The sequence below is a fragment of the Mus musculus genome, chromosome 12, assembly GCF_000001635.26.
Source record: "Mus musculus strain C57BL/6J chromosome 12, GRCm38.p6 C57BL/6J".
Lineage (NCBI taxonomy): Eukaryota > Metazoa > Chordata > Mammalia > Rodentia > Muridae > Mus > Mus musculus.
The window spans coordinates 116,113,165-116,133,625 of record NC_000078.6 but is presented as its reverse complement, the minus strand read 5'-3'; the positions used below and the strand labels follow the sequence as shown (position 1 = coordinate 116,133,625).

The window sequence follows — 20,461 nt, the reverse complement described above, 5'->3', positions numbered from 1 at the left end:
AGAGAATCCCAGAAGGATGGCTGCTCTTGGCAGTGTCTTTGAAGGGGACACAGGCTACCAAGGAGAGAGCTTCACATGATAGTCCTCCCGGTGCCTCTCCAAAAGCAATCAGTTAATTTGCCTACAGTTTAAAATACACCCGCTCTTTGCATGGCACTAGCCCCAGGCGATGGCATGAGGAGGTGTTTTGCTGGGTAACAAGGTCACCCAGAGTGGAGCTGGGAGATGAGGAGGTGGTTGAAAAGTAGGTCCTTTCTCTATGACCCTTAAGAGATACCACACTGGCAGTGCTTTGGTCCTGGACCTTGGCTTCCAGAACAATAAGAAGTGGTGTCTGTGCTCGTGCGTCTGCTTAGGTTGCTGAGATTCTTTGAGCTGACTGCTCTGCCTGTGAGTTCCACCCCACAGGAACAGGAACACATCAGTGTGTGGAAGAGAACACCTAGAGAGATGACAGCAATGGGTAAAACCAGGATGGTTCCCCATGCTGGGGAAACTAGTCAGATGAATCATGCTGCACCACGTGGTCGCCATGACACGACATGTGGTGGCTATGACAGACAACAGGGCACAGCTGACTTGGGGGCATCTATATAGGAAAAGGTGCAGAGGGATGCTTATGAGGATTCCATGGTCTTGCTAAATGCCACCAGAAATGCTGCTTCTCATGTCTGTCCCTTAGCTCATTGGTAACAAGTATGACCTATGAGGAGGACCAGAGGCCTGAGCAACATGGAATCCTCTCTGACCTCTCCTTCTACAGCAATGCTCACAGAATCACGTAACACTGGAGTCCGTCCAGTATGTGTGTGTGTGTGTGTGTGTGTGTGTGTGTGTGTGTGTGCATGTAGGGGGAGGGGTCTGCTGTTCCCCTGCTAGGTCAGTACAGGGATTAACAAGGCCAAGCAGATCATTAGCAGGATCCTGAGAGACCAAAGCTCTGTTTGGGAGTCTCTGTTTGAGTATATACACATGTGAATACTCATGTGTCTGAGGTTCATATATGCACACAGGCATACCTGGGATGCATGTACACATGTCTGAACAATGTCTAGCATATGAGCATTTTGAAAATGAGTGAAAAACTGTTCATGTACAGGGTTTTGTATATGCTCTGCATATGTATGTGGGCAAACTCATTCACTGTTTCTGCTTTTTTTCCCTCTTCCATTCTGACATTAGCTGTGTGTGATGATGACCCCTAGCTGAACTTCCAGCCTGGACTTTTGGTCTGCTATCCCCTCATTCCCTTAGACACTCAATAGTCAAACAGAGCCTGTTTCTGTCTAGGTGACTGTCTGGGACTTGATGTAATGTTTGGGACTGCGGCTTATCCACTTCCCTCATCCAGACAGGCAGCACTCAGGATTCTTAGAATCTGCAGACCTCTAGAGAAATCTGTTCAGATCTCTAGTGATAAACTGCTCTGCGGAATGCAAGCTGCCCAGAAGTTGAGGAACCTACGTGGCCTCTGGCCACATGGAAGAGTTGTTCTGCCAGCCTTCCCCGGCCAGGAAGAGGCCTCTTCATGTGTGGAATCGTTCTGCTGCCTGGAAAAAGCAATTTGTCACATCGTGGGGAGCATTTCTGGTGGGCTGCTTGGGAGAGTAATGTTGGTTTAGTGAAATACATCCAGGAATAAAATGGAAAAAATGGAGTTGGAAGGAGAAAGGTTTCCCGTGGCTCATTCTGCAGTCTGACTCTATTTTGCTAATGTGTTCATAACTTTATCATTCTTCAGGCAGCACCGTCCTTTTCTTCCTCTCTCCCCTCCATGCTGGGTTCTGGCTTTCTTCTTTGGTTCCCTCTTTGCATCTTTCCCCCTCCTGACTGCCTCCTCTGTGTTTGAACCTCAGGGCCTTTAGGTACTGGATCCTCAATTCCCCAAAGAATAGCTTGGGAAGCAGGCTCAGGGCACCTGTCTCTGTTTTCAGCTCTCACGCCCAGCCTTTGGCAGTAGCCTGGGTATGCTGGCTGGTGCCTGACCTCGGGAGAGAAGCGCATACTCAGGGTGGATCTTCAGCACCTTGGGAAAACTGCAGGATTTCCTCAGCCTCATCTCATCATTTGTGATGCAGGCTAAGTCCTGGTTCAGCAAGTACTCACAGTGGTGTAGGGAAAGAGACTTGTCAGAAGGAACTCAACACTGTAGTGTGAGGTGGAGATTCCCCTGTAGGTTCTGGCAACATGGAGAAGAGGGTGGGCTGGGTGGTACTGCTGCTCCACCCTCTTCTCCTTCAGGGGTGCCTGCTGCCTTCTCTCTGCCTCTCCACATGAAGAGTTCAGGTGTTTGGGGTCTCCTCAAGGTAGAGTTAAGCAGGGATGCTTCAGATAGAGGTGGGTCCTGGGTGTCTCGAGCTAAGGAGTCAAAGGGAGCCCTGGGCACTGACGTGCGACACCTCAGTGTTCACCTCTGGCAAGCACATCTGGCAAGCACATCTGGCAAGCACATCTGGCAAGCACATCTGGCTAACACCCTCAGCTCAGGACAGAAGAGGCTGGTTAGTCTCTGCAGCGCGGCATGGGTTCTCTCACATGCCTGGCCCTTCGGCCTTGGCTCTGCTTGTGGGGATAATGGTGATAATTTACTACCTACTCAAGTCAATTGGACAGAGACAGCAAGGTATGCCCAGGGGCAGACTTTTCCAGGTGCTGGATCCCGATTTTGACTTTTCTATTATAACAGATCTCTTTTAAAGCCCACTTCTACATCATGAGCCTGGAGGATGCACGTATGTGTAGGTAGATGGTGAGGGCTTGCCATAGCTGACATGCTAGACAGCTACAAGGCACTATGCAGTGTCAAAACTAAACTAATTAAACTTTCTTCAGGCCAAACGATGTTAGCAGATGAATCGACTCACATACAGTGGGGGTGGGGAAGGTGGGGCAGTTCAGTGTCCTGTCTCTTTAAGTTACTGAGACCCCTGATCAGGAAGTACACCAAATTCCCAAATGTGGAGCATTATACGCTAGCGGAGAAAACCCTGGGAAGACTTGCATGCAGAAGGCTCTTAAATACCTGTCCCATCTGAGTTGATTTTCTGTAGGAAACGGGTAGAAGGATTCCCTGGAATCTGGAAGATTTAGACTAAAGTGTATGCTCATCTACGAAAGGATTTCTCACGTGCTCCTGCTGTGAGCATTGGCCACCAGGGCCTAGAGTCTTTTAATTTCCCAGCCCCACACAGTGGCTAGACACCAGTCAGCCTTCTGGTGGACCCCTGGTCTTGCGAGCTGACACAGGCCTGAACCCATCCAGCTTCTTTCCATTGCTCAGGCGTGAGAAGGACTATGATCCTGCTGCCCCATTGAGAGCAAAGAGGTTGGGAGATACTAGGGTCTCCCCATACCCAGAGATCTTGCCCTCAGGATAGTCTTACCCAGGAGGCTGGCTGGTCGTGGCAGCGCAGTAGACCTGAGCTGGAGTAGAGCACGCTGTCCTTGACCAGCACAGAGATGGCTCTCAGCATGAAGGAGAGGAAGAGGTTTAGGTGGATGTAGTTCCTTGTGCAGTGCAGCTTCCTGAAGTGGGAGAGTCGGAAACTGATGTTTAATTATCATCTATGGTCTTTCTTCTCGTGAAGTTTACCATTTATTTAACTTCAATTATCACAGTTTTTTGTTCGTTTTCAGTTTGCATCATGACACACATGAGCTCTCCTTTCTTTTCAGATTGTTCCCTTAGGTTGGAACTCAGTATGAATAAATAATGCAAAAGCCACCCAGAAGCTGCTTTGAGCCTGCAGTCAACTGTGTTTGTTTCCCCCATGAATGTGGGTGTCCCATTATCCTCATCTTCTGCTGTAGCTTGTGGTCTTCATGCTTATACTCTGAGACAGAGCCACAGCTGTGACCTCACCCATTTCTCAGGTGAAACTTGGTCTCAAAGGCTTCAACTCTAATGTATAATTTTCTGAATTAAGTGGGAAACTGCCTTCTGTACAAGTTAACTTTCTCCTTTCTATATCCACAGTAAGGGTAGTTTGATGTCTTCCATTGACCCCCTTTCTTGGCCACACAAGCTTTGATTTGCCCTCTGACTCTCTCATGGTCCTGGACCTGGGCAGACCACTCATTAGCTGTGAGCCACATGAACAAATGAGACTGAAATATGGCCAAATGTGGTCTGATTTAAACCTTTATGTATTTTAATTAATCTAAAGTAAAAAGCAAGAGCAGCATGGACCAATATTCTTTTGTACACTGTATTCTTGTCTTGGTAGAGCTATATTTCATTTTCACATATTCACCATATATGTAGTGTGTGTATGTGTGTGATATACACTATGGCAGTGTCAGGCATATGTGCCCTCTAGTGTTATACACAAATGTGACACTGAGGTAGGTTAACAGATTAATTCAGTTACAGTTATTTTCTTTTCTGTACACAAATGGAACATATGTTAATATTTTTGGAGACTGAATGAATTCTAGTAATAATTTCAAAAAATCATATTCAATTATTTGTGGAAATATGTTATTTTAGTTGTAAGTATTTCTTACTATATAAAATAAGTGTAGGTGAACCTTAGAATGTAAAGTGAGGCATACTACTGACATAGCAGCACATGAAAAGGAGAACGATTAGATGAGGCTATGTCATGAACAGCAGATGCCGTTTTTCTGTGGTGGAGAGATTTTGTTGAATTTAACAAGAACGTTCCAAAAGTTAGTCACCTGAAATTAGAATTAAAATTCCAACAAAGGAGCCAGTGGAAACAGTGGGATGGGGCCCTTGTCCAGCACTTCCAAGAAACCTTGAAACCTGGCAAAACTACTCAAACTAACCCTGTTGGAGCTCTGGAAAATAGTAGAGTTGATAGCTATGTGATCTCCGATCCCAGATGAGCACACTGTAGGTCAGCCTTGCCTTGTTCTATGGTACATGCCCAGCTTAGCATTATCCTGAAGACTATAGCTTATGTTTTTCATGGTTTCAGGAATTACCTACAGACACAAGATAATTTTTTTTTAAAATTTTTAAGTTCATTGAATGGGTGCGACCTTCCAGAACCCACTCGGATTGAGGAGCAGCTGTGAAGAAAGCCACAGTTTCTGGATGCTGCCTAAGGCCAACATTAACAGTTGAGGCAAATGACAGGCAATCTGGAGCCTGAGAAGAAAGACTGAGGAGAGAGGCTCTCTGGGGAAACAGGATTTTGAAAACCTCTCATATATGCAGAGGAACTTAGAAACCTGCATACATGCTCTGGGCAGGTCATATGCTCGCAAAGAGCTTTTACTGCTCTTTGGCATGAGCAAAATGAAGGTAAGGCAGAGTGGTAAACAGCCTGTCCAAGCATTAGAGGAGGGCTTCTAACACAGCCAGACTCCCCATCTGGGGAAGGTATGTTTTCTTTTCTTCCTTTGTTTCTCCTCTGACTGAGGATGTCTAAGGAAATCTCCATCAGTAAGTAACTGACTGCTAGCTAACAATATATAGGCTTCAGAGACTAACAGGGGCAATACAATCTCTACAAAATAGAAAAGCTTAGAAAAGTTACTAAATAAATGATTACAAGTTGGGCCTTCGTAACACAGAGCTGTCATACCAGCTACTCAGAGGCACGAAACATGAAGGTTGTAAATTCAGGATTTGCCTGGGACCAAGAGGGATTTCAGGGCCAATCTGAGTATTTCAGAGAGACCCTGTCTCACAATGAAAGTGAAGGAAAGGGTTGGGTTTCACTTCAGTGGTAGACTGCTTGTATAGCACTGAGTTCAACAATCTCAAGTACCACAAAAATAATAAAATAGAATAAATAATACAGAAACAGCTACAACTCATAACAAATGACAACAAAACTGAGAGACAAAATTTGATTGCCAGAGTTATCACCTTATATTATTAAAAAAATGTCCAATTTCAACAAAAAGATAGTGATGCATTAAAAGATGCAAGAAAGCTGGATTACTAATAGGAAAAAGAAAGAAATAAAACATTCTCTTTAAAAATCATACAAAGTAGCCGGGCGTGGTGGCGCACACCTTTAATCCCAGCACTTGGGAGGCAGAGGCAGGTGGATCTCTGAGTTCGAGGCCAGCCTGGTATACAAAGTGACAGCCAGGGCTATACGGAGAAACCCTGTCTCGAAAAACAAAAAACAAAAAACAACAACAACAAAAAAATCATACAAAGCTAAAAAAAAAAAAACCAACAACCCACGTGAAGCAGCTTTAGTAGACAGAGGCTCAAGGCCAAATGCTTTGAATGTGTTCAAAAAACAGAATGAAATAGAGCAATCCTTTGACAAACAGAATTTCAATGAATAAATGAAGTTTGAAAAAGTAACTAAAAAAATATTGGATTTAAAATGTGCAACTGGCTTTAGAAATTCCCTAGAAATGGCCAAGGAAAATCTAGGCAAGCAAAAGAGAGAATCAGTAAATATAAAGATCAAAGAAAATTACCCAGTGTTAGAAGCTGTAATGTAGTAATTTAGAAATGGAAACATTTCCTCTTGGAGTGAAGTCATTAAGGCCATGCACGTACACAAAACTTACCAGGCTCAGGAAATAAACACCTCACAAGTCTTAGGAAGTTCCTGAAACTTATGTTATTGACAAGGAACCTTCTCAAACAATAACAACTTCTGAGTAGAGGAGACTCACCAACCTGTTTAGCAGCCTGAAAGTTGAGAAAGGGAACTCAGGAGATTCAGCTTTTGTGAATTATCATTTATGCTCGAGTGGGTTTTCCAGTGATGCAATTGCTTTCGAGTCTTCCATGTCTCTGTAAATATCCTGTTGTAATTAGCCCTAGTAAACTCACTGGTTCACTAATTTAGACTTAAGGGGACTTTGGTCAGATGTAGGTTACTAACTATTTATTTACATCTATTTATGTGTTAAATACATGTTTGTTCATGCCTCTACAGAAAAAGTCAGATGTCAGAAGCAGAAAAATAAATAGATGGAAAAAAAACCAAAAGACATGGAATAGTACCTATCGATTGCATAACAGGGCCCTAGATGCTCATGGAAAAGTACCATGGGATTGCAAAGGATCTCAAATGGCCAGAACAATTTTTAAAAGAACAAAAGTAGAACGACTCTCTCTGGATTCCAAATTTTCTGGAGACTTTGGTGATCCAGTTGTATGGCTCTGCAAATGGCCCAGTACATTGACTGAGAATCTGAAAACATTCACATTTATGGCCGGTTGCCTTCTGATGAAGCCAAGAACATTTAATAGTCTTTTAAACTGTTGGTGTTGAACCACGGGGTAGGAATTGTGAGAGAAAAAAAAGCTAGACTCTTCCATTTCATAGCATATGAAAAACTAACTGAAAATGAATCAGTGACCAAAACACAAGAGCCAGAAGGATAAAACTATTTTGGGTTGGAAAAACATGACCTTGGATATGACAAATTTAAATGTTATACCAAAACCACAAGCAACATAATGAAAAAATCAGCAATGTGGACTCCATCAAAATTTAAAACTTTAACATATTAAGTACATATCACAAAGCTTAAGAGAAACCTAACTAATGGCTGAAAACATTTGTAGGCTAGACTTATGATAAAAGTTAGTGTCTATAAGGTATAAAACATTTTAAAAATATCATAAGAAGCCAAACAATTGAAACTGCACAAACATGGGACTAGAGAAGATATAAAGATGGTCAAAAAGCACAGGAGGAGGCAGGAACGATGGGTTAGTTGGTGAAGTGTTTGCTGCACGAGCGTTAGAACACAAGTCGGATTCTTTTGTGAAGAAGTCAGGTGCAACCCCAGGGAGGATGAGACTGGAGGATCCTTGGGGCTTGGGGCTTACTGACTAGCCAGTGTAGCTAGATCAGTAAGCTCAATGTTCTGTAAGAAACCATCTCAAAATACAGTGACGAATGACTGAGAGAAACACTAGACATTGACCTCTGTCCTCCACATGCACACACATGCATGAGCTCTTACACGCTTGTGCACACACACAAATAGGTGCACATACCATGCACACAAAGCACATGAGACTATCAGATACCACCTCACTCTACAGTCACTTACTGCCTGCATTCTGAATATTTGCAATTCTCTGTATTAACCAATACTCACTGCAGAAAGAAACCTCTGTGGTAAGGGCTAATAATTGTACTAATCTATGTGTATTAAGATAGGTATTTAGAACAGATTTCTATAAGTGTCCATTTTGCAAAATAACAGTAAAGTAGGTTTACCCCTAAGGCTTGTAAACTCTGCAACTGTAAGATCTTGGCCAGGTTTAAAATACCAGGCATGAGTTCCATCCTGTGTAATGGATCTTAAATCCAATCAGAAAGCAATTGACTAACCCCCCTTGTATAGTTTAAATTATATTGTTATGATAAAATGCCATGACCATAAGCAACATGGGACTTATTAAATCTTATGCTTCCAGGTAATAATCTATCACTGAAGGAATTCAGGGCAGGAACTCACGGCAGGAATTTGGAGCAGAAACTATAGAGGAGGGTTGGTTATAGACTCACTTTTTCTAGCTTTCCCACCTAGCTTTCTTGTATAGCCCAGGCTCACCTGCCTAGGGATGGTGCCACTCACAGTGGGCTTGAACATCCCACATCAAACAACAATTAGGACAATTCCCCACAGATAGGACAATTAACCAATTTGATCCAAACAATCTAATTGAGACTTCCTCTTTACAAGTGACTCTTTATTGTGTCAAATTAACAATAAAAAACTAGCTAGCATACCCTCATTAAAAAAAAAAGCAAAGGGCATGAATTTAAGAGGTGTGTGGTAGTGAATCAGAGGTGGGGAGGGTATTGAATGTAATCAAAATGCACTTTATACACGAAGTTTCAAAGAATACATTAAAATCATCTTCAAAAAGAAAACAATCTGAAATCTCTGCTCCTACAAATTTCTCTGATTTTAAGAATAAAAGAGATGTCCAACAGTAGATCAAACTCTGTAAACGACAGTGCCATGAACTGGATTTGTAGAATGTACTGGCTGGTTTTGTGTGTCAACTTGACACAAGCTGGAGTTATCACAGAGAAAGGAGCCTCCCGAGGAAATGCCTCCATGAGATCCAGCTGTGGGGCATTTTCTCAATTAGAGATCAAGGGTGGGAGAGCCCATTGTGGGTGGTGCTATCCCTGGGCAGGTAGTCCTGGGTTCTATAAGAAAGCAAGCTGAGCAAGCCAGGGGAAACAAGCTAGTAAGTAACATCCCTCCATGGCCTCTGCATGAGCGCCTGCCTCCAAGTTCCTACCCTGTGTGAGCTCCTGTCTTGACTTCCTTTGGTGATGAACAACAATGTGGAAGTGTAAGTTGAATAAACCCTTTCCTTCCCAATTTGCTTCTTGGTCATGATGTTTGTACAGGAATAGAAACCCTGACTAAGACATAGAGCATACCTAGATTAAAGTGGAGAGACATGGAAAAGATAGAAAAGATGGAAGGATGGTAAGAAAATATATGAGAACAGCCAAAACACAGAACACACTGAGCATGCTGATCCAGGAGAAGAGAATAATGGGAAGCAATATTTCAGGAGGCACCAGCCAAGGACTTCTGAAACTGATCAAAGAGAGTAACAGGTCAGACATTTCACAACCATAAGAAAGATACAAAAGTAATGACACTAAGCCCATGAACGTCAGCTTCAGAAAGTTAATAAAAACTCGCTTATTGCAACACAGGGAGAGACAGTTGAAAGTGGAAAAGACTATACTTTTAGGAACAGAGTCGAGCCACAAGCAACTCCTCAGGAGCCACAACCTTATCCTCAGTACTCAGAAATATTCCTTTAAAAAGCAAGTCAAAAGTATCTGTTTTATGCAAGCAAAGAATCTGAGAATTCAGTGCCATTACAATATGATCAGAGGTGCCTAGGCAGGCTCATGAGAAGCAGAGCAATGGCCCCAGCAGGGAGGAAAGTGTCAGAAAAATGAAGGGCAATATGTAAGCATGCTAAACCTTAAACAGCAACGTCTGTGGGATCTCATTATAGAATTAAAACATACAAAACAAACAAAAAACAAACAAGCATGAACAGCATGTGGAGTTAAGATAAGATGCTCTTGAATTGACTGGGAAAGTGGTGAAGAGCAGGTTAGAGGTCATGAATAAGGGGATGTGTCTGTGGCAGTGGTTGTGCATGCTTTAATTCCAGCACTTGTGAGGCAGAGGCAGGAGCATCTCTAAATTTGAGGCCAGCCTGATCTACAAAGCAAATTCCAGCTCAGCCAGTGCTACACAGAGAAACCCTATCTAGAGAGAGGGAGGAAGCGGGAGGGAGGGAGAGAGAGGGAGGAAGGGAGGGAGGGAGGGAGAGAGAGAGAGAGAGAGAGAGAGAGAGAGAGAGAGAGAGAGAGAGAGAGCACATTGAGCTGAAAAGCAGGATTACCTGTTTACATAAGAAATGCAAAATGTTTAGAGTCAACATGCTACCTTTCTTCAAGAGTGCTCTATATTTATTTATTTACTCATCTATCCGTCTTCTTTCTATCTATCTATCTATCTATCTATCTATCTATCTATCTATCTATCGTGTGTATGTGTAACTGAGTGAGTTTATGTGTACCATGTGTGCATGGGAGCCCAAAGAGCCCAGAAGAAAGCAAGAGATTCCTTGTAACTGGAGTTACAGATGACCATGTGACACAGATGGGTGTTGGGAACTGAATCCTAGCATGTCCAACAGCAAGTACTTTTAAATGCTGATCTATCTCTCTAGCCCCAAGGATTCTCTATAGGTTGGTACACAGAGGGTCAAGAGTCTAAACCTCTGAGTTACCAAATAACCTCTAGTGAAGTTTGTTCTTCTCATCATCTTTGCAGAATTGCTCATTTTTTTTGTTCCTTACCTGAAGAGGCAGATAATTATGCTTCCTGTTGTAAGAGACATCAGAGAAACACTGTAGCCCAAGGTATAAATGGCCTTCACCAAAATATAAAACGAGATCTACAAAGAAATGAAAAAACACATGTGTAAGCTGCTAGCCAAATGCATGGGGCACAGGACACTTGAGATTTCAATCACAAAGGACTCTCTCTCTCTCTCTCTCTCTCTCTCTCTCTCTCTCTCTCTCTCTCTCTCTCTCTCTTGCATGCCAAGTGCTGGAAGACAGGAGACAGGGTCATTTTATAATTCTACCTCCATCTTGAGCCTAGAAGGACCTTCAATATTTGAACACCTATCTTCTCTTACAAGCCACTATAAGCGAGTGGAAGACTTCTGTTAAAATTTTTTTATCCAAAGGAACTGTATTGGCTACCTTTAGGGCCAAGACAAAGGAAGGCTGAGATGAATGGAACTGACGGAGTCCCTGATAGAAGAGGAATGATACAGTTTTCCGGCAATGTGTTTCCAAATAAGATCAGGTGATATACACATTTGAACTCATGGAAAAGAACATGGCATCAAAGGTACACGGCCAGTTACTCAGAGGTCTCTCCTCATAGAGGGGCTACATCTTGAAATTTTTGTTTCTCATACTTCTTAGGTTATTCAGCCTCATGGCTGGAATCTAACATCCATGCAATCACTGGATATGGGATAGAAAGCCAGTAGTTACTTCTATAGGACACTACAAATACAAGGACTGTGTGTGTGTGTGTGTGTGTGTGTGTGTGTGTGTATCAAACCAGGAAATAATAGTAAGTGTGGGTGTTTAGCTGTAGACAGGTCATCTATACATCTTTCTATCCATCTAAGGTTCAGGGAACATTAGGGAAGAGAGGAAGGAAAGAATGTAATAGCCAGAGGATGAGTAGGAAAGTTGTGAAATACTGACTTCTGGATATTACAATAGCTATTGAACACATCAACTCCTAGCAGCTGTGGTTGCTTGTACATGCCTTGCAAAAAAAAAAAAATCAAGCTGGCCAAAATTTCATCATGGACTGGGGCATGTTCCCAAGACCCCACCCTAGCCTATTGGTAGCTGATGGCTGCTGACAGAGGGAGAGTCACTTTTCTTTGGGCATGTGGATCCTGGTAAGCTAATTGCTTATGCTCCAGTGCATGGCAACACACTCATGAGCATGTGGTGTGCATTAGTTTGACTCAGGGTCTAAGAACAACAATAATAATAGATAACGAAAAAAAAAAAAGAAAACATGAGATTGTCAGGGAGATCGGGCAGGGTGTTTGGAAAAAGTCAAGGAGAGGTTAGTAGGAATGGACATAATCAAAATAAAATTTCTAATGTATAAGATTATTAAATAAATAAAAACAGTATAAAAAGCTATGCAGGGACCTGTTTGCCTGTAATATATCACAGTCTAGTCATGTTTGAAAGCATCACCCTATTCACTCTAAAATTCAGGAATTCTCCTTGTTGGTACTGGAGCTGTACCACGAAGGGGGCAGGCCACAGAAGAGCAGAGAATACAGGGGTTCATCCAATCTTCCTCCATCTTCGGGGTGGTCATCCTTGCCTCATCTCTTCCTTCCTTCTGCCCTCATGCTTCATCTTTCCATTTCCAGACCTCATCCTCACCCTTCCCTCCTCTCCCCTTCTATGGAATCCACAGAGGTCTTGTCACTTTATGCTCCTCTTCTCTCCCCACCCCCATCTTATCTTCACCCTCATCCCCATGATCCTCATGTCATCCCCTTTAGCTTACATCCTCATTACTGCCCTCATCCTGCCTCTGTCCACTTATCCCTGACCTCTTGTTCTCATCTCCCATTGTCTTATGTCTTAGTTTCTTTTCTATTGCTATGAAGAGACACCATAACTAAAGCATTTTATAAAATGAAGCATTTAATTGGGGGCTTGCTTACAGTTTCAGAGGGCGACTCATGACTACTGTGGTAGGGAGCAGGCAGGCAGGCAGGCAAGCAGGCAGGCAGGCAGGAAGGCATAGTGTTGGAACAGTAGATGAGAGCTTATATCTTTTCCACAAACAGTAGGCAGAGAGATAAAGGATAAGTCTGGGCCTGGCATGGGCTTTTGGAACCTCAGGACTTACCTCCCAGTGACACATCCCCTACTCCCTCCTAAATATGTGATCAAATATATGAGCCTCTGGCAGCCATTCTCACTCAAACCATCACACCTACCTTTTCACTTCATGATCATTTCCCTGTGGCGCCCTGTTTGGATACTGTCGTAGCTACTTTTCTATTGCTGTGATCAAACATCATGACCAAGGCAACTTACGGAAGGAAGAATTTATTTGGGCTTATGTCTTCAGAGGGATAAGAGTCCATCCATGAAGGAGGACTTTAGAAACAAGCAGCAGACACGAGGCTGGAGCAGAAGCTGAGGGCTAGCATGAGGCAGAGAGAGCAAACTGGGAATGGTGCATGGCTTTTGAAATCTCAAAGCTTTCCCTCGGTGACATACTTCTTCCAGTAAGTTCACACCTACTCAGCCTACCCGAATAGGGCCTTAAACTGGGGACAATGGGGTTGTCTCATTCGAATCACCACAGTCAGCTTTCTTTCCATGAATTCTGGTGCTCATGTACTTACTAAGTTTACCCATGATTGTATTTGGCCTATGTAATTTTCTAAGTATGTACACTTCTTCTTGAGTTCTTAGTGCTTCTAGAAAAACTCTGTTGTGATTAAGCATCCCTTACCTCACCCTTACCTCCTTACCCTCTTCTGGCCTTGGAAATTGGCAGATCAGAACTCTGGAATGCTGTTGCTATTGTGGCCTCTTGGCTCATCATGGTGTCCAGTCTGGGAGGTCTGGAGTGGCCATGTGATTAGCTAAGTCTGGGCTTGGGAAAGTTGAGCTTGGAGCCCTGTCAGCAAACACACTGACATTGGTGCTGGACAACCTAACACAGCAGTTACCTGGGAACACTTCAGTCTTCCCTGTGGGGATGTGGGAATGCATGCGTGACTTACTGATGGAAGGGACTCATGCAGTAGGAAAGGCTCCAACTAGAGCAGGGGATAATGACAAGGAAAACCAATGTGCAAGTTTTTCTAACGAGCCAATGAAAACATAACATAGTTTGGTGAGGAGGGCATTTCAGCATAGCTGCATGCAGTACAAGTATCGCACACATTATAATAGGATTGCCAGAAATCTGTGAATGTCATCACTTCTGTAGCTGAGCTTCCATGACTCCTGTCCAAGGCAATGGATGAATATTATCTGAACATAGATGTACTAAAATCATGCCATTCATTATGTGAAAGTGGAAGAACACACACACTTGGCTAATCAACTATGGTTTCAAAGCAAAGACATCCATTACTTTCCTTCACCGAACACATATCATCAAGTGACCACTGGAGCCAGAGATGTCAGTAATGAAAAGAGACAGGAATCACAGAGACCCAAACCAACATCCAGGCTGGCTAGAAGAACCACACGGTATGTTACAGCCTATTACAGAAAGTAAGAATGTAGACCAGGGTTCACACCAGCTGCACTGACTGAGGCCAGTTGCAATCAAGACACTGTGATTAGAGCTGGCCTTGGGAAAGAGGAGAGCAATCTGGTAAAAGGAATGGGCAGTACAAAGGCACTGTGGCTGAAAGGGATGGGAGGGAGGTGTAGGAGAAGTGTGCTCTCACAGCATTTCAGTTGCTGAAATAAGCCCCCGTGTTCCATATTCAGCACCACCAACATTATACATGTGAGTATGGACTTACTCAATGCATGCATGCACACACACATGCACAGCACACACGTGTCAATGCACACATGCATCAGTGGATGAAAGCACACACACAAGTAAGCCCAAACAAAATGAAGCAAACAAGCAAAATAGCCCAACCTCAACATTAATTAGAAGACGTAGACAGTAGAGAAAGACTCCCTGATTATCTCCAGCCACCCCCCGGCCCCTGCATCTAGAAGCTATCTCTTCTGCCAAGTCCCCAAGGCCCTCTGATGAAGTCCCAGTTTCTCTGTTGGTCTACTTGGAACTCTTGGCTCTGGAGTTTCTCTGGCATCTCAGCCCACCTGTCATCCTCATCACAGCATACAGTTCCTACAGAGTTCATAAGGCTCTGGGAACCCAGTAGGCACCAGTACATTGTGTTTCACCAGTGAATGAAAGATGACCCACAGATCTGGGAGCTGTGAGGTTTGGACAGTTAGTGCAGCAATCATTTGGCCCAAGGAGCTGAGACAACAGCTGTTGGGAGCAGGCTCTCTCACTGTCCTGGCTCTTGGCTGGACTCAGGGTTCCAGAGGCCATAGGATTAGGCAGCCTTGACTGGTGGTGCCACACACCAGGCTTATTTGCTTCTGTTTTGTCTGTCTCACATCTTTATCTTAAGCTCGACCAAGAACTTGCCTTCCACAGGAAGTTCCTCTGTCTTATATTTGGAAGGACAGAGGTCAGCACTGGGAAGATCATTGTGGTAAATACTTTGTAAGAAAAGCAAGCAGTTTGCATCACTTGGCTCATGTGATCAAGGTGAATGTACACTTTGGTGTGTCAAATGAAGGCATTAGGTGAGATGTTAAAAGAATCTTTATGTCTCCTTGTTACCATGGTTCCTGTGGTAAGGAATATGCAGGTGCTTTCTGCCTACCTCTTGCTGGGTGAGGCCTTTAAATTAACCTATTTGAAGTTAAATAAGGTTTAAATCAGTTACTTGGTTACCCTGGCTGCATTTCAGGGCTCTGAGTACCAGTTGTCAGTGGCCTCCACCCTGGACCAACAGAGGAAGAGTTTTTCCATTCTGGTAGGAAGGCCTGACAGTGAATGCTAGCTACCATCCTAAGTTGTTATCTGGTTCTCATGAACACCTCCACCCGACTGCCATCAGACTAGGCAGACATTTGCTCCCACCTGAGCTTGCTTCCTTGTTTGTTTTCAAGTTCTTTCCTGACCTGGAGCCTCTGAGAAGTTACACAGGTTGCAGAGCTCTCCCTGCTGAGATACAGTCCCAAGGCAACAGGGTGCTGGTCTCATTACCTCAACCACAGCCTTTCAACAAGGGGACATGAGCTCAGTGTGAGTACCTACATCGGCAGAGAGGACGGGAACTCTGAAGGGCTTTTTGTAGCAAGTATGGGAAAGGGCCACACACGTTGCTCATACACATACAAGTGAGAGTCGTGGTGGAAACTAAAAAGGTTAACGGTTAACACATCAAGGCCTGGACACTGAGAAAAGTAAATAAGAGAACTTGTACTTAGGTGTAAGATAACCAAACTAGACAGATATGAGAAGTGACAGGGCTCTGGGCCAGTCCAAGCAGGCTAACTGCCCTCCTGCCCCAGCACTTGAGGAGCACATTAAAGACCATTATTCCCTCTTACATCCTGGTTTCTGATGCAGGTAATTGTAATAGACTAAATCCAAAGCAAACTTGGCTTCTAACAAGAGGCCTCTGCCTAGTTTAGGAAAGATGACCCAGGCCATCCCATAGACAAGGAATTAACTAAAATCAAAGGCAGCTACCTCTTGGTGTCTGTGAGAGCATAGAAGGTCTGGTACAACTGAGGAGATTTTAGACAGCTGCCAGGTCGGAGGGAGCAACAGCAGCCAGTGACTAACAGCTAGAAACATTAAAATCAACAGCTAATGAAGTGCAAATTAGAGATGGACAACAGGGGCATCCATCGCCCCTAACGAGGGTACACCAACTGAGCATGATCATCTCCTGGTTGGGCCAAAGGGACATGCATAGAGGGTGTGGGTCCCAAATAACTAATTAATAGAGATCACCTTGGTCTTTGTCCCATAAGACTCCATACAAAAAAAGGTTTGATACCTTTCCCTGTCTTGGAAACCCCTGGACCAGTTTTTCTTAATTTATCACCTTTCTTTCATTTTCTGTTAATAAAGTTTGCTTCAGCCTTATATACTCCCAGCAGTGCCCACATTTTAAATTTTCATTGATGTGAGACCATACACTCAGAGCTATTGTATCAGGTTGCCCTTTGGTGACTGTTGACTATCTGGCACCTTAGAGCCCTGGATCAGGCTCAGGTAATGGAGCTAGGAAAGGTTCTATCATCCTAAAAAACCCTTGCATCATGGTTATTGCCCACTAGAACCTTGCAGGAATGGCGCAACTGGCAAGAGAAGGCTGCGGAAGTTCATAAGCAGCAGCTAAGTCTCTGCAGCAAATGCTGGCCTAGACGTTGCAAGGAAACATTTTCAAAGCTTTGGAGTCTGGTCTTTTTGTAGAGCTGGGGTCCTGACACAGCAAACAGCAACAAACGACAACTCCAGGAGTTTAATGTTATATTTGTCCTTTCTAAGAAAAGGCAAATGTTCTGACGGTGTCACGAAGCAGCAGCTCTTGGATAAGTAGAGTGTTACCAAAAACAGGGTAAGGAAGTGGGTTCCTCTTTCAGAAGCTTGACCCAGAAGACTCAGGGTGAAGCTTTTCACAGAAGTGATCTCCCATGGGCTCTCAAGCAAGGACATCTGGGATAGACCACATTTCTACAAAGTATTAAGTATGTTTGCTTCTGACTCAAGGATGTATTACAATCCACCCATGGTTGCAGTCAGTGCTCAGTATGTCAGCTACCATGGCTGAAGTGAGGGGATGAATCCTGGCTCTGTAAAAAAAACAACCATTGTCTTCTTATATGACTTGTTCATCCTCTAGGAAACTAGATCTGGTTAAAAACATTCAGGTCTGGGTTGACAGAGCCATCAGTCTGAGCCCAAAGTTCTTTCTTCGAGATCTCCAGCCATCTCAAATGGTGGACTTCTGATCAGTGTAAACCATGATCTTTGGGAAGAGAGACTCTCTGTGGCATCTATGCCTGAATGTGTGGCTAGTAGCTGGTGATGGTCTCATGACTACCCTTCTAGTAATAACAAGACATTGACTAACAGCCAGAAGAAGAAAGCAATGATAAAATCACAGCAATGGGAGGACCAGAAAGGTGGCTTTTTTGTTCTGGAAGCTACACTCATCGGGCTTTTGTTTTCATTTATTAATAAGTGGAAATACCTAGAGCAGAGCTTGTACTAATCAATAATCAACAGATGTTCCTAAAGATACAAAGGCCAGAAAGCAGTTGTACTTGTAAGAAGTCTACAAGGGCACAGGTTTGGGAATAGGGCAACACAGTACTTATGAAGCACTAAGTCAGTGAAAAATGAGAAATCAATACCCAATGTAGCTTGCACATAATCACACATTTTAATTAAAGAACTCTGTGATAACAATACCAAGTCTTCAAAGAACTGAGTAACACTCTGTGCTGTAGACGTCACCAGGTTAGATTTGAATTAAGATCCAAATACCAAGAACCACAGTTTATCTAAAAGCTGGTGCTTGTAAGAAACTGTTTTTCTTTAGTTTTTACTCATGAAATAAGACACGAAGAAGAAAAACACTTTACACATCGGAAAAGGAGACACACAACTGCAGCTTGGGATGGGCTAATACACAAATACAGCCATGATGCAACAGCAGAAAGAATAAAACCATCATCCACACATGTGGCAAAATGTCTATAAGTAAACTTAAAAGAAAATTCCCTATCATAAGGACCTAAACACAAGATAAGACACCATACAGTGTGAGGACTCCACTGTAGGACAATGGTTACTACCCTTCATCCCAGGTAAGACTCCTATTACATCCAAGAAATCCCACTTTGAGTCAGGAAATCTGGGTTTTCTAGGGAATGGACACTAAGACAGTTGAAGGTGGGACTCAGCTGTGATTGCCTAGAGTGAGGATGAGCTGCCAGATTCCATGGTTGGCTTCCACAGGATGGAGAGAGCAGGAAAATTTATATGATTCTGGGAGAATGATGAACTTCTTGGTGAGAAATTATATCTGATTTATCAGAGTTCCTGCAAATACACTTCACGTATACTAGCTAGCTGGCGTGAAAAGTTGTTAAGAGGAGAGACAAGATAGCTGGGCCTAAGCTTGGGAATGGCCAAGGATAAAGGGAAGGAGAACTCATCAACTAAAAGGCAAGTAGATTGTGATTTGTACTGCTAAACTTACATTATACAGACTATGGTGACCAGTGTGGGGAAATACATTGGGAAAAATAAGTCAAGGTTCTTAGTGGATGAAGTGCTGAGTCAGTAAGGAGGAAAGCCATGTCTTCAGGAAAACTGGAAAGGGGAAGAAGCAAATAAGAAAGCAACATAAAAATCAACCAGGGACATCTTTGAGCCACATCAGTGATCAGCAAAATGTAATCAGACTTGTTATATTTGTTTTTACTTACCAATTGGCTATTTATTGGAAAATAAATAAAATTCTGTGTTCATAGGTACTGTGGCCTCAGTATCTGTGTCCCCATCTCAAATTCATGTATTGAATCTTTAACAATAAGGAGACAGAGCCTTGCTAGGTCCTGAGGGATGAGGTTATGAGTGGGGGATGCGTCCTTCCTCAGAGCAACTCCAAAGGGATCCACCAGTTTATCCACACCTGATACTTGTCTGGGGGCGGGGGTGCTCATCACACCCAGAATCTTCCAGTGCCCTGACCTTGGACTTCAGCTTTTATATCAGGGAGAAATGAATTTCTGCTGTTGGTATATACAGAAACTGATCATACAGAATATGTTGATCATACAGAAACTGGCTTATTAGAACCAACAAAAGATAAAGGGAAGCCTGCTGCTCCAAATTCCACCTGTTTTTAAAGCCTTTATAGTGACTATTGTTGCTGAGATACTGGGAGGCAGGTAAAGGACACAGCGCTAAGCTAGCTCCAGGGATGCATTAATCAGCCGATTTCCAGTAGCTTGGACTTTGGAGCAAGAGGGGGCTACAATCCAACCCAGGCTACACTAACAAATTGCTTATTTCATGTTAGCCTGATCTATGATTTCCACACATGGCCTTTGCAGGCGCTTATGAGAGTTTAGGAACTACTGTTTTCCAGTTAACTCCTAGTAAAACTGGGGTCAAGTTGACATGGTCCCTGAACCAACATCCCAATAGAAGTGGATGAAGTATCTAGTTCTTTGTGCTTTGGGTTGGTTAACTGCTGAGCTAGGGTCTATTAGGCAATGATGGGGCCCCTTGTCCCGGAGTCTACAACACAACAGAGTCTTGTGCCTTCTTGGAAAAATGGGTAAATTCTGAAGGGATAACCTGGACCTGTCAAGGCACTGAGGAACTGTCAGCTTAGTCAAGACTACTACTGGGGAGGCTTGAGAGAGTGTTGAAGTGTCCTGGGGATAGAGCTCCTACAGATAAAGTCACTCTGAAGGGATCAATAGGATGCAGAAATGAAAAAATCCACGGTTCAGAGTGCTGGGCATTGGAATGATAGTACATTTCAGCTTCCAGAAGCACAGCCTTGACCCAGCTACTCAGGGCAAATCGCCGAATTCTTTATTATACTACCGACGCATGCCTGATGTTTCAAATGGAAAGTTATGAGAACTCTGTTTCTGTCTATATGTCTGTATGCAAGGAATGTTTTTACCCCCGGATGAAAATTCACCCAGGGTAAAAGTAATCTGCAAAACAGTCTGTTTAATTAGCTTGAAGAAAAATAAGCACTTAATTATGTAAATATCCCCCAAAGTGGAAATCAGAAATGAAAAATCAAATTAGCTCAGAAATGTACAAGTTT

General features: G+C 43.3%; 1 protein-coding gene across 6 annotated transcripts in view; it reads right to left on the bottom strand.

Annotated features, from left to right (window-relative positions):
* The window catches only part of Vipr2 (vasoactive intestinal peptide receptor 2), a 71,218-nt gene that overhangs the window by 15,012 nt on the left and 35,745 nt on the right, over nucleotides 1–20,461 (bottom strand). For 5 of the 6 annotated variants that reach the window (XM_011244102.2, XM_017315043.2, XM_006515806.4 and 2 more), the window contains exons 5-6: nucleotides 10,818–10,915; nucleotides 3,384–3,525 (exon numbers count right to left, since the gene is read on the bottom strand). In XM_011244102.2, coding sequence (XP_011242404.1) covers nucleotides 3,384–3,525; nucleotides 10,818–10,915 — 240 coding nt within the window. Of the gene's footprint in view, nucleotides 1–3,383; nucleotides 3,526–6,619; nucleotides 8,206–10,817; nucleotides 10,916–20,461 lie in introns of those variants that run through there. The other variant, XM_017315044.2, reaches the window with a different exon arrangement.